A 14,609-nucleotide genomic window follows, 5' to 3' on the forward strand; every position below is an offset into this window, starting at 1 on the left:
CTGTATGCAGCATACCTTATTTATGTGGTGGCAAAAGACTTCAACAAATAAAGAATGTAACAGCAAAAGCAAAAATACAACAGCGAAAGGAAAAACACCACAACAAAGTTGAAAACAGCAAAGTCAGAAACACATGATCTCACACGCTCATAGCTGATTGGCTACAGCGTGCGTCAGTCTGAGAGACCACAGAATTGGAGAATGTTTACAGTAAGAGGAAATATAAGCCTAAATGAATCTGCTGATGCGTCTTTTTCGGTGTCAATTTTCTTCTCAACCGCATTCATACGATGTTATTTTAGATATGCGGGCACCTTTGCACAAAATTAATTTGAGTTTGCAAACTAAAGGAAAACCCACCTAAAGGAAACCAGGTTATGGATGCAAAAGAAAGAATTACTCCTCACTATAATGACACAAATAACAAGTAAAATTGTGTCATCTGGATAAATTGGTAAAGCTTGCGGAAGTGCGAGTCTTTTAACTTGTGATATTCATGCACTGTGTCTAATCAGCAAGAAACGAGTGCCGTTCAGTAAGGACCTACTTTTCCCATCTTGTGTTAATATTGATGTGGTTTTGATTTTTCTGTTTCACATTTGCTTTTGTGTTGAATGTTTTGCTGCCTGACTTTTTGGTACTTTTGTTTAAGGTTCGAGGTTTGTTTGTGTTGCGTTGTATGTATACAGTACAACGTATGTCGATGGAAATGCTGTACAAAGATTGTAAAATCAATGCTTGTTATGTGTTGCAGCATAACTGCCCTGTTGGAAATGTGGACCTGCAGGGACGAACAGCCCTGCATGATGCAGGTGAATAACAGTTCATCCCCCCTCTGTCTCACAGTGTTGTGGTGAACATAGTGACATCAGTGCCAGAGCAAACTGAGAGTAATGAAAAGCTCATTGGATAGCAGGACAAGCTAAAACTACAGTTCATACTTTATCATCTGGTAATGAATTCGAGTGTTAGGTAGACTGTATAGGGTACGATCAGGGTATAAGGATTACAGCTCCATTTCTTATTTGTTTTGTGAGCCGTCCATCATGTCTGTGTCATTTCCTTTCTGCAGTCATGGCCGGCTGCTCCTCCAGTGTTAAGCTGTTGTGTGACAGTGGGGCTTCGGTCAACGCTAGTGACTTTGTAAGTATCAAGTCAAAATTAGATTTGTACACTTTTCCCCTTTTGATCTACATGTAGTTGATTAGACAAGACTGTTATGTTTGTTAAGAGGGTAATGTAGCTAATGAGTGCATAAGAAATACATCTAGGTCTTACCATTATTCTTCATATTATTGTTTATATTTGTATTATTTGGCAGACTTCATTATCCAGAGTGACTTCTAGAAGAGCTTTTTAGTCTCCTCCATAAACACATCAGGCAAGCAAAAGTATTAGCTAAATACTTTTGAACTAAATACTCAAGCTAAAACCCTGTAAGAGGAGTGCAGCAACACGAACAGTACAGGTTGAGGTTTTTTTCTTTCTTATTTTTTTCTTCTCCTCTCAAAATAGTGCTCATTACTGAGTAGTGAAGAAGTAATCTATTTTTTATATAAAGAATTCCGTGAAATAGCTTGTGTAGTTTGTATTTTAAGTTTAAATTCAAAGTGGAACTATTATCATGGACATAATTTGCGGCGTTTCAAATACAGTTCAGTCATCTTTGGGAAGTAGGACAGAAAATGCTGAATTATTCCAAACTGTACTAAGAAAAAAAAAAAAAAGATGATACCAGTTGTCAAAGATGGCTAGTTGTGAATGCATCCTCATGGCACCTTGGCCACACTAAGACTAGTGCTAGGACTGAGCATGGGAAATGTACATGATGGTATTTGAGTGCCTGTGATGTGGTTTTATTGTATTGTTGTTTCTGTTTAAAGGCTTTTCTGCACTATGTATACTGTTACAGCTGTGGCTTTATGTGGAATGTGCTTAGTAACTGTTCATTCATTTCATTAACTCTAATGTAATGTGCATTCCTACCTGCACTGACTGTTCATTCAAGTCTTCTTGAATAAAGTGAAAAGCTGAAGATTTGCAGAGATTATATTCCTTCAGCGTGATGATTTGTCCAGAGGCTCAGTTTGTAATTCAGATTTTAGTTACTCTCGTATGTGAAATGTGCCATCAGGGAATGACTTTCTGTGCCATTTGTTCCTTTTTTTTTTTTTTTTTGGAGGATGGGAGAACTCCATTGGTGCTGGCCACTCAGATGTGTCATCCCCATATCTGTCAGCTCCTGCTGGACCGAGGGGCCGACATCCGGGTGCGCGACAAGCAGAACAAGTAAAGAAATCTTACTCGCATGTCTTCACATGTATTCAGGGTTCAATAGAGATGCAAGAAAAGTTATTTATATACATGCACGATTCCTCTTCATGTACGCTATTGCTTGTTTGTCCTAATCGATTGCTTAATTTAATGGAGTGCTTATCTTAAATGCATAACTTCTGGATTGTAAAATTACCTCTGTGCAGTTCGGATTTCCCAGGATGCCGGGTTTTTCTTGAGTAGTGCTCTCAGAAATGAGTTTTTCAATCGTTTTAACACAAGCACTTGTTTTTAAAACTGATTTTAAAAAAATAATTCTAATCTAAATCTAGACTGAAAATGCGGATCACAATATATGGATGAAATATGTGTGAATTAAGACATTTAAGAAAACATTTAAGAAAAATAGATTAACATAATAGCCCAGTATAATGACAGTGTTGAAGTCGATTGCCTTAAGTAGTCTTAGTCTTAATCACCTTTAATTTTATTTATCTACCAATTAGGTCATATGATTTATTCTTGTCATATTTAAATTTTCCCTCAGATATTGCCCTATACAGTCTGTTCTGTAGTTTTTGGGTGTCTATGCTGGCCAACACAAGTTCAGGGTGATTTTTAAAAATTTTTTTTATTTATTTTATTGGGGGTCAAAACAAATTGTGACACATAAACAATGGACCTAATGCATCTCTCTATACTGTAAAAAAAAAAAAAAAAAAAGTAGCACCTTTGTTCAAATGTTAATAGCCGATGACTGAGACACTCCACTGGTTTTGGCCGAACTTCATAATCGTTAATCATTATTCTCAGTCTAAAGTTTAATCAGTGAACTGTTTGCAACTGTTTGTTGCTATTTCGCAAAGTTGTAACTTGGCCACTATTTCTAAAAGCAATAAAGCACGTTGTTGATGACTGTTTATTTACATTTATATTTGCATAGACTTTTGCTATAGTTATTATATATTGTAAAATGATTGTCTAGTAAACTGTGGATTTCAGTAATATGTTTTTAGGTTTATTTGCCCTATGTCTTCCCTTTTGAATTTTTTGACCCCGAAGGCCAAAAAGAAATTGAATTTATTGGCATTTGTAGTGTTGATAAATTTCACAATCATGATCGGCCTGCCCACATACACAACTTTCTCACTGCAAAAAACGACAGCAAGTGGAAATATCTTCAATATATCAGAATTTATCTAGCATTTCCCGTTATAACCAAATATTAGATTATTAGGCCTATTTCTAGACTTTTTTATTTATTTATTTATTTTTAATTAAAAAACTCATTTCAAGCTTTATATGTTCTATATCTTCTACCGGAAGATAATAATCTTTCTAGCTGCTAAAAATGAGGAAAATCTCTAATTAATCTCTATTTGCAATATCTGCAAATAGAACAAGACTATATCAAGCGTAAAATTAGTAAAATAAATCTAGAAATTGGTTTAATAATCATGTTTGGTTTTATTATAATCTTATAATAGGATATACCATATAAATTTAGCTATAATCAAGCTATTTCCCCTTTGACGAGATGTCATTTTTCTGTAGTGCTGAGCAGTGTTTAAGTGCATCGTTAATGCTGAGTTCAGAATACTGATGATGTGTTAATACAAATGCAATGTGCTCTTCTAGAACCGCCCTGATCCTGGGATGTACATTTGCCTGTAAGGACGCTGTAGAGGTTTTGTTGAAGCGTGGAGCTGATGTCACCGCTGTGGACAGCTTCGGCCATGACAGCTATCACTATGCCCTACTCAGCAAAAACCAGGAGCTCATCAGCCTTGTTAAGAGCTATCTGGATAATGCGAAAGGTGAAATCACATCTTTGAGCACTGAATAATTTTTGAATAGCGAGCAGAAGTTTTGGTCATTTCGAACACCCAATAGCTCAGAACTGTTATTTGATGGTGTTTGTACTTTAGGATCCACATCTGCATGTATTCTTTCATTAGTACAAAAGTGATTGGAAAAGCAAGGACTGGTGTCTTCAAATTGCAGTTTCTTCTACAGTGTGCTGCTGATACACCTGTCTCACTGAGGTGCCAACATTTATGCTTTAGCTGTAGCATTTGAACTCTAGCTACAGTGGTACAGGAGACACCTTAAACTATCCTTAAGCTTTTTTCAGATAAAGCATCTGTTGGACCAAACACGTAGAACAAAAAAAAAAAAAATGAGGGGAACAAATAATAATAATAATAATAATAATAATAATAGTAAAGAAAATGATAATGGTACTTAAAAACAAATGAAAAGCCACACGGTGAGAGGACAAGGTTTGTGAAAGACACGTTTACTTTCATTTTGGACCGATTTCATAAAGGTGACCTGTGAATTCACAAGCTGCTGTCTTGTTGCCGAAAATGCAAAGGCGTGGCTGTGGTATCTTTGGTCTTTTTTTTATACTCTTGTTCGAACTTGAGTTGCCTGATTTTCTTGTCAGTGTTGGCACCTCTGGTTTTACGTTAATCTGATTTACATAATAGAACATTCCTCTCCTTCGTTTCTTTTCACCGCGGCAAGAACAAAGATGTTGAGGTGTAAAAATGGGGATGATTAGTCAGTTGAGGTGAAAATACAAGTTTAATGGTTTAACACATTTTTTTTTTAAAGAAATGCCCTGATAGGAGTAATAGAAATGATGGTGTTAAGAGATTAAATGAAGGCTGGAGCAAGGAAAAGGAGTAAGGCTTTGAAAAAGAGGAAAGTAATTGAGGATGTGGTGTGGTGGTGTAGTGTTAGTGAAGCAGCAGGGACTTTTCTAGGAAAATGAGCTGCACAGCAGAGCCAGCCAGGTGTTCGCAGCATGGAGCAGCTATAGTGTGTGTGTGTGTGTGTGTGTGTGTGTGTGTGTGAGAGAGAGAGAGAGAAATTGCATGTTTTTTTTGTTGTTCTGTTTTATTAAAATTTTTAAATCTCATTAGAAATAGGTCCTCATTATAACAGTGCAGAAGATCAGATTTTCTTTGCGAACTCTCTTGAATGCACTGTGTCGTATTTTACAGACTGAGCTGTGACATCAATATTTTAACTCTCCCTTCATCTGTATTTCCAGCAAAAGAAGCTAGCAGAGTGGAACTGAAGAAGAGACAGGTACTGCAACATAGTCACACGATGCACTAATGTTTCATTAATCACAAAACACCACCTCACTGACGTTGGAGATGAAATCATTATTCACATTTTTATTGATTATTTAGAGGTTTTGGATTCGGCATCTGTCAACAGGAATAATAATAATAATAATAATAATAATAATGTGTGCCACCAACATTCCACCAATCAGCACAAAGTCTAACATTTTGACTGCTGATTGAATAAAGCAACCAATCAAGCTTCTAACCTACATTTATTTTAAACAGCTAGCATTATCAAACTTCTGCCAAAACTAGTGAGTGTACCTTTAAGGAGAGGGAAGTGAGGAAAGCAGGTCTAATCATTGTAGTCAGTGTTTACCCATTCACATGGTTGTGTACATTTGTCAGTTTTTCACACACTTTCGAGCCAGGTTTATACATTTTCTCACACAGTTAAAGTTTTTATTTGCTTTCATTAGTCACACATCCTGAGCTAGGAGCTTTGTTTTTATGCTTAGTTTATATAATAAAGCTTGGATTAGCTGTAAAGCCTGGAGCCGAACTTGCAATGAGCACTGCGGTGTTGACTTGGTCTGCTTTACAGCTTGACGTTACTGCCACCTGCTGTTGGAGAAAGGAATGCAATGTATTAGGACTATAATAACTCACTATCAGTTTTGACATTATTAAGCAGCTAGGATAAGCAGTGTTTATTTTAAAGCCTGAGCAGATGTATGGTTATGATCAGTGTTGGTCATGATTTCCAGCCAGCTTAGCTGAGTCTCTCTTCCTGTCTTTTGTCTCCAGCTGTCTGTGGATGTGGCCCCTGAGGCATCATCTAACAGGGATCAGATTATTCACGTAAGTGGAACTAATTGCATCAGGAACTGATTTATCTGTTTGGCTTCGACTATGGAGTTGAAGCTTTTGGCTTGCAGTATTCCATCAAAAATATTTATCCAGTGGGCTGCATTTTCTGTGCATTTGTGTTTATTTTTTAGGAGCTTGAGAAGCAGAATGAGAGCCAACAGGAGACTCTGAGGAAGTATCATCAGGAACAGAGGGCTCTACTGGACAGAGTCAGTACACTGCAGCAGCAGCTCAGTCAGGTACACACACGCACGCACGCACGCACACACAAACCTGCAGAGGTGTTTAGTCTTAGCATTTGAACTTTTTGACCCCATGCGACGTCGATACAAGCGACACCTGAAAAGACTGTTCTGCTTTTTCATCTAAAACAGTGATCAGGACAAATGCGAATTAAATTTGCCTTTTGGAACAGGAGGAACATTAAGAAATGCTCTGTAAAATACACACATTTGCTTCTAGTGGCAGTTACATTCACTTAGCATGAACTTTGTCTAGGTTAACTTTGACCTGTGAATCCATGAGCCTTGTTTTTATGAACTAGTATAGAACAAAAAGAGAAGGTTTGGTCTCTTTGCTCAGTAATTGTGCACGATAGAATGTATTGATGGGAATTCTGGCTCTTTTCAATGAGTACAGTGCTGTGAAAAAGTATTTTCTTCAGGTTTTTGTGTATATTTTATACTAAATAGTTTTAGATCTTCAAACGAAATACAACATAAAACAAAGGCAGCCTGAGTAAACACACTATACAGTTTTAATTCATTTTTTTATTAATGTAAAACTCAAGGTGGATCATCAAGGTATGTTTTGGCAAAATTCAGACACGCCTTAATGTTGTTCTGGGTTAGCAGTAGTTTTCACCTCACCACTCTTCCATGGATGCCATTTTTGGCCAGTGTCTTTCTGATAGCGGGGTCATGAACAGTGACCTTTAGTGATTCAAGAGAGGCCTGTAGGTCCTTTGATGTTGTCGTTGGCTCTTTTGTGACTTCCTGGATGAGTCGTTGCTGTGCTCTTGGAGGAATTTTGGAAGGTCGGCCACTTCTGGGAAGGTTCACTACTGTGCCGAGTTTTTCCATTTGGAGATAATAGCTCTCACTGTGGTTCTTTGGAGTCCCAGAGCCTTTGAAATAGTTTTGTAACCCTTCCCAGACTGATGTATTTCAATCACCTTCTTCCTCATCATTTCTGGAATTTCTTTCAATTTTGGCATAGTGTGTTACTGTGTAGGACCTTTTAACCAACTCCATGCTGTTGAAGAAATTCTACTTAAGTGTTGATTTGACTGAACAGGGTTTGCAGTAATCAGGCCTCGTTGCGTCTAGTCCAGCTGAACCACATTATTAATGCAGTTTCATAGATTTGGGGAATTAGTAACTACAGGGGCAAATACATTTTCACACAGGTTCAGTTGGTATTGGAAAACTTTTTTTGCTTCAATAAATAACATTATCATTTAAAAACCGTATTTTGTGTTGCTTTTGTTTTATCTTGGATTTGTTTTAATTTCTGAAACAATTTAGTATAAGAAATAAACAAAAACAGAAGAAATCCTACTTTTTTTTCACAGCACTGTATGACTCAGTTCGCCAATAAGAACCAATGTTTTCAAAAACTCAAGCACTTTTTGGACAGACATTTGGGGTGGGGGGGGGTTGTCATTTGATTTAATTAAGGAAAGTAACTTGAAATGTCATTGACCCCGACTGGGATAAAGCAATTAATGAAGATGAATGAATTCATACTAATGGAACGCTCTGATGTTGAAAAGAGGTTTTTGATTAAATTACACTATTACAAAATTACACACAAAAAAAAAGAAAACAAAAAAACAAACCCCAGTACATATTTTAGTCCGCTCTTAACGTTCACTGAAAAGAGTCAGTGAGCCAGAGATAGCACATCACTAATAGAACATGCTTTTTATCATGAATGCTGGTAGCATTTGAGCCGCCTTGTCCACCGAAGAGGGTTTTGCCATTACAGTTCTCTCTGCCTTCTAGGATTTTCGTGTTAGCTTTCCTGAACCTATGTATGTTTTAACAGATTTTATGATGCTTTATCATGTCCTTATGTGCCTTATCTTTACTTATACCACAGTGCAGTTGAGTTCTTGCATCTGATTGTTCAGACGGTGTGGATTAGTTTGATATAACCTCATGTTTCTGTCAGTAGTTCTGGCTGTAACATAGGTTTATATTAGTAGTTTCTATAGTAACAGCTTGCACACAGGGTTACTATGGCAGACCTTCCACATAATCTAAGCCTAAATATAAACAGATTTTTTTTTTTAAGCATGCTTTAACAAAGAAAACATATTGACGTGATGAAGCGTACTGTTAGTAGTTTGTTAGTTGTTTATTCTACATTTACGGAAGAAGTCTCGGCTGTCCGTGCTTTCTAACAGCCAGTAAGTTTCTTGAGTTGGGAGAACAGCAAAAAGAAAAGCTGGTCATGGAGTGCTATGACATGAGCAACGAATGTTTCTCATAGGCATTCCAAAAGATTAAATATTATAAACAGATAAAAAGTGAGAGTCTGTGGTAAAAGCTTCACACTGGGCGACCTCAGTGTGAATTATTTTCCTATAACTGCATTGTCTGTCTTGTGTTATTCCTTACGTGAACTTTTCACTATGCATCTATCGGAAATTGCTCTGTAATCTAATGTGCGCTGCTGTAATTACAGTCCGTGGTTCACTTTATTTGACCCCATTACAGGAGAAGTCGACGGTGGAGGACATTCACCAAGAGGTACTTTGCATTTCATCAGTGGTTTTCCACAGCTCTTTTAACAGCACTTCTCCACACAACCTCTTTATTGCTTAAGCATGAAAGGTGATTGACTCCCTCTCACGTTCCAACCCTTTTTTTTTTTTTTTCCTCTGTAATCAGAGGGAGCAACTGAAGCGCATACTGTCTGCCAGAGAGAAAGACACTACAGCTGCAGAGACCGTGAAGGTTCAGCTCCGGAGCCATCTGGTGAGTGTCTAGCCAGGGCAAACAATAATGAAACGCCATGCAGCGTCATGGGACCCGTGTTCTAACCATATTAACAAGATGACTCTAATTAATACATTTGCATGATTTTATTTTGCAGGGAGATTACTCGGGCCAGTCTGTGATTAAAGGTGAGTTAGTAATGTGACTTAAAGACCTAGGCCTCCTGCTGAGTTTGAAAAATATCCAGAGTGCATTCATATGAACTAATCTGATTCTTTAAATGAGAATTGGTCTGGAGTATTTATTTATTTATTTATTTATTTATTTATTTATTTATTCAAGCAGGGAAAGAATCTGTTCTCGTCAGACAAGCTCAAAGTCTGGATTCAGCTCAGGTAAAATGTTCTCTTACAATTGATTCGCTGTGTTGTTTACTACATATTTTCTAATTCCCATTATTTTTCAGTGCCGTTTTTATTATGTAAGCAGATGCTTATTAATATGAAGAGAAAACGTTTCTGTTGGTGTAATACAGCAGTAGGATTTTCTGATTGAAAGTCGGTAACTCCGCACAGTGTCTGTGCTTGACCCAGTGTGTACTATATGCAGACAGATTGTCCGAGGTGTTCGGTTTAGTGGAAATTGATTTCGTTTTTCTCATTTTCTTTTGTCACATGTTTTGGTTATGGTGGAAATGTGATTTATTGCCTTTAAGGCAAGATAATGCATGTAGAAATGAACATTCTGGCCTGATTTTTGGATGAATTGCATCTATAAAATGTCTCCTCTTACAGTGTAGTAATAAAAATGTCAAAGCTTAAAAGAAATGTTTATTTTTACCATGTTGTCTCCATGAGGCCACCGTATTAAACATGGGGAAAAAAAATCATGGAAATGTATTTAGATTGTTTATTAAAGAGCACACGTCCTGCTGAGCTCATGGCCTAATTTTGATATCTGTACTTTCTGATTGCAGATTTTGCAGCCTTCTGTTCCATCACGTTCTGTATCTCGGCCCTTAGAGCTCTCTCACCCAGTAATCGCAAACCCTAACGAGGTTGAGACGTTACGTCAGGAGCTAAGGTCCACTCGTAAGCAGCAGGAGGCTGCTCAGGAAGAAATAGGACGCCTCCAGGCAGCACTCGCACGAAAGACCAAGGAGTGTGAAGAACTGGTTCAGAGTCATGACTCCACCAAGCGAGAAGCAGATCGGCAGATTCAGGAGCTTGAGGGGGCATTGGGAGACGTCCAAAGGAGGATGCTGGACTCTGAAGCTAAGGTTAAGCAGCTGCAGGCACATGTGATCACAGTAAAGGAGCATCTTGGCAACCAAATGTTAGATGATCTGAAAGCTCAGCTCAACGAGGTCAAGGTTAAATATGAAGGTGCGTCAGCTGAGGTCGGCCGGGTCAGGAATCATTTGAAGCAGAGTGAGAAAGCTCTGGAGGAGTATAAAAAGAGTGAAGGTCTCTTGGCTGAAGAGGTCGAGAAGCTGACAGCTGATCTGAATGCAGCGAGAGAAGAGCGTGATGAGATCGCTGAGACCCTCCAAGAAATGGAGGCTCGTGTTAAAGAAACAGAGAAACGTCTGGTCACCATGGTGCCTGGAGAGAAGTTCGACAACATGAAGAACCTTCTGACTAATGCGGTGGATGAAAAGGAGAGACAGCTGGTGGAACTGCGGGAGGATTACGATCGTGTTCTGGAGGAGGTGGCTGAGCTCCACAGGGAAGTGGACCACCGGGACACTGTTCCACTTCAGGAGCATGAGAGACTCAGGATGGCTCTGGAGGAACAGAGTGATATCCTGAAGAAAAAACTGGCAGATGTCACTTCGAAATGTCAGTCGCTGATCTGTGAGGTCGAGGATGGCGAAGATGAGAGGGAACTACTCCGAGAAGAGCTGCACGAGCTCAGCAAGAACCTCCAGACAGAGTTTGTTCCTGTTGAGACTCACGAGGAGTTGAAGAAGGCTCTGAATTGTGCTATGGAGGAGCTTAAGGAGCAGCTTGATGAGACAACTGCGAGGAGAAATCATGCTGAGGAGCAGCTGAGGAGGCTCCAGGAGGAGAAGGCCTCTCTGGCTGAAAACATGAGCAGCCTGAAGAGCACTCACATGCCCAATGAAAGGTATGAAAGTGAGGTGGCTGCACTTTCGGCCCATAAAGCAGCGACGGAAAAGGATCTAGAGAATCTCCAGATTAAGTACAAAGATAAAGAGAAGGAGTTTGAGGTTGTGGCAGCTGAGAACATTACTTTGAAACAGAGCATGGAGGGAGAGTTTGTTAAAAGAGAAGTGTATGAGAGAGTGCAGAAAGAGTTGCATGAAGCTTTGGTGAAAGCCAAGGATGAAATTTACAAATTGGAGGTAGATGGAAAAGTCAAAGAGGACGAGTTGAAGAAGGTAAAAGATGGAAGCGCTATGTTAAAAGAAAATCTGCAGGAGAAATTAGAAAAGGACTATATCAGTATTGTTGACCATGAGGCAATAAAAAGTCAGCTAAACAGTGCTTTAGCTGAAGCAGAAAGAAGTGCTAAAGAGGCCTTCTCCAAATATGAGTCTCTTCAAGAAGGTACTTTAAAACTTCACAAAGAAATCGAAGCCCAGAAGAAAGAGCTGGACACTATTCATGAAGCCATTCAATCAAAATTTGTGCCAGTGAGTGCCCTGGAGGAAAAAGAAAAGGCTTTCAGTACCACTGTGAAGGATCTAAGAGAGGCGCTAGCAAAAATGGAGGAGAAATACAAAAGTGCAAAGACTGATGTGGAACATGAGAGGCAAGACAAAGAAACTGTGAAATTAGAGATGGAATCTGTACGAAAGAAATTGGAGGCTAACTTGGTCTCCAGTGAAAAATACAGAGAAATTGAAGATGGGTATAAAGGCCAGATGGAGAACTTGAGTCTAAAGTTAGTGGAACTGGAGCAGCAGTACATGGAGGTAACTGTTCAGAGAGCTGAACTGGAGGAGCAGAACTCGCTCTGCAATACTGAAATGAAGAACCTCCAACAGCGTCTAGAAAACGAGTACGTTCATCTGGAGCAGTTTGAAGCCATGAGGAACTCTCTGACCTGCAGTTTGCAGGATGCACAGGCCGAGTGCAGGCGCCTCAGTGAGGCCTACAATTTGGAGGTTCAGCGCATCCACGACATGGAGAAAGAGCTGCAGAGCCAAAGAACTGATGTTGATCTACTGGCTCAACACAGCCATGCCAGAGAGGCCCTGGAGCAACAAGTGGCCAAGCTCCGTTTGGCCCTGAGGGAAGAAGAGGAGACCAGCGCCCAGAGGGCTGAGGACATAGCCACTCTGCAGACAGAACTTCTCAGAGCAACGCATGCCTTGGATGATCTTCGCAGCCACGAAGGTCAGTTGGCCAAGCTCAAAGCTGAGAAGCAGAGGCTGGAGGAGGAGGTAGGGGAGCTCGGTGATCGGCTCTTGGGTCTAGAAGAGCAGTGCGAGGAGCTATACCAGGAAGCAGCCCAGGCCAAAGAAGGTGAGAATAGAGCAATGATTGAGGCTGAGGCCCTTCAGACCAAGAGCGCCTCAATTGAGAAAGAGATCCAAGATCTAAAAGAAAGATACGATGACTCGCTTAGCACCATCGGAGACCTCCAGAAAAGGATTCAGACTTCCTCAGAACAGACTGAGGCCAAAGACAAAAGGGTGAGGATTATGTTCTTTTTGAATTGTCATGTAAATATTTGGGCAAATACATGTCTGGATTCTTGCAGATCCTTATGTGGTGTCTGTAACCGAATGTCTTTCCAGAGAACATGTCCTTGAAACCTTTGTTTGTCAGCTACTTATATGTTTTGTAATAAGTGAATCTGTGTGTTTCAGATCACAGAGCTGTTGGCAGATGTGGAGAGGTTGAAACAGGCTCTCAATGGCCTGTCTCAGCTGGCTTACACTGGCAATACTCCCAACAAGAGACATGCTCAACACATTGACACACTCCAGGCGCAGGTCAAGAGCCTCCAGCAGCAGCTGGCTGTAAGTAGCACTTTCAGTTAAACACTTCCAGTGCATCTACAAACATGGGGCAAATTACAGTAGGATTCAGTAATTAAACATGATTTAGTTTGGCATAAAACTATAGTGTTTGGTTTTAATGGAAATAAATATGCCAGTCGATACTGGTTAAACTAAACTGGCCCAACCAAGCAACAATTGCAGCTCATGTGCTGCTGTTTTCCTTCACCGTTATCTAAATAATCCTCTGCTTTTTGCCTGTAATGGGTTTACATTTTCCACTGCCTGGCTTCCAACTGGCAAACTCCTTGTGAGTAATGACCTCTGTGTCGTGTATGAAATAATGTTATATGTCCTGTACACTGCAGCGTTATATATGGTACTATACTAATCCTTACATTAGCATTTAGTATATTATGTAATCTGACTAGCAGGCAAGCTGCAAAATGTGACTCAAACTGTGTTAACTTCTGATAAATGAAGTCAAACATGACGCAGTGAGGTGGTGCTGAGCGGCTTTAAAGACTTTGAAAAAGGGTGCCATGTCATTATCGTGAATGAGCATGAATAGCTCATTTTCTGTTCTGTATTAAGCTGTCACAGTCACTAAAGACCATTCTGGGTTTTTGTTTTCTTTTTTTTTTTTCTTCCCAAGAACAACGAAGGAAAATATCAATAGTGCATGTAGCCTGTTTGTCCGTAAATTCCAGAATTTTTTATGCATGTAAACAGTAATCACTTGATGAATAAGTGAAATAAAATATTAACAATGAAGTCACACAGTCAGGGAGCGAATATGCCTCTTTTTTTTTTTTTTTTTTCTTAGCCAGTCCACTTGGTGCTCCGGCAAAACTAAAATGTTAATGAAATTCTCATATTTATGACCAATCCATCTTTTATTGTGTGTCTGAATGAGTCACTGGGGTGAAACTGGGCCAAAGAAAGGGACTGCCTGAGTTTGGGGAGAAATTGGATTACAATGAAAAAGCCTCACTGAAGCCGTTCCCAAACTTTATTACGTTTGGTTTAGCATTTTATTGAGTTTGATCCGTGTGATCCGCACAACATTCTTTGTCATAAAAGTGGATGTTCTGTGGATGGATTTAACTGCGGTTTCGAATCACTGTGGCTAGTGAGACTGAGTGAGAGAGAGCACGTAAGTGAGGCCTTCTGCCACTCTGATCTCATAAAGACGTGAAGATAATAGAGCTACAGTAACACAAACTCTGACCGTCTGACTCACTCTCGCCTTCGCACACTTGCTGGGAAAATTGCAAGCACTACTTACAGTTGAGCTACAAACTCACAAGAGACATGTGTTCCTCGTTACTCACAACCTCCCTGCTGATCTGTTCTTTCTTCACTGTCACAGGATGCTGAGAGGCAACACCGAGAGGTGGTTTCAATTTATCGAACTCATCTTCTCAGTGCTGCACAGGTACGTCTCGAGTGCACGTGTGTACC

General features: G+C 39.6%; 1 protein-coding gene across 5 annotated transcripts in view; it reads left to right on the forward strand.

Annotated features, from left to right (window-relative positions):
• The window catches only part of uacab (uveal autoantigen with coiled-coil domains and ankyrin repeats b), a 55,928-nt gene that overhangs the window by 38,132 nt on the left and 3,187 nt on the right, over nucleotides 1-14,609 (forward strand). For 4 of the 5 annotated variants that reach the window (XM_017459201.3, XM_053676565.1, XM_047151481.2 and 1 more), the window contains exons 5-18: nucleotides 755-812; nucleotides 1,073-1,143; nucleotides 2,183-2,289; nucleotides 3,913-4,091; nucleotides 5,336-5,373; nucleotides 6,165-6,218; nucleotides 6,359-6,466; nucleotides 8,951-8,983; nucleotides 9,125-9,211; nucleotides 9,330-9,360; nucleotides 9,515-9,567; nucleotides 10,149-12,836; nucleotides 13,014-13,166; nucleotides 14,518-14,583. In XM_017459201.3, coding sequence (XP_017314690.1) covers nucleotides 755-812; nucleotides 1,073-1,143; nucleotides 2,183-2,289; nucleotides 3,913-4,091; nucleotides 5,336-5,373; nucleotides 6,165-6,218; nucleotides 6,359-6,466; nucleotides 8,951-8,983; nucleotides 9,125-9,211; nucleotides 9,330-9,360; nucleotides 9,515-9,567; nucleotides 10,149-12,836; nucleotides 13,014-13,166; nucleotides 14,518-14,583 — 3,726 coding nt within the window. The remainder of the gene's footprint in view (nucleotides 1-754; nucleotides 813-1,072; nucleotides 1,144-2,182; nucleotides 2,290-3,912; nucleotides 4,092-5,335; nucleotides 5,374-6,164; nucleotides 6,219-6,358; nucleotides 6,467-8,950; nucleotides 8,984-9,124; nucleotides 9,212-9,329; nucleotides 9,361-9,514; nucleotides 9,568-10,148; nucleotides 12,837-13,013; nucleotides 13,167-14,517; nucleotides 14,584-14,609) is intronic. The other variant, XM_017459202.3, reaches the window with a different exon arrangement.

The sequence above is a fragment of the Ictalurus punctatus genome, chromosome 27 (genome assembly GCF_001660625.3).
Source record: "Ictalurus punctatus breed USDA103 chromosome 27, Coco_2.0, whole genome shotgun sequence".
Classification (NCBI taxonomy): Eukaryota; Metazoa; Chordata; class Actinopteri; order Siluriformes; family Ictaluridae; genus Ictalurus; species Ictalurus punctatus.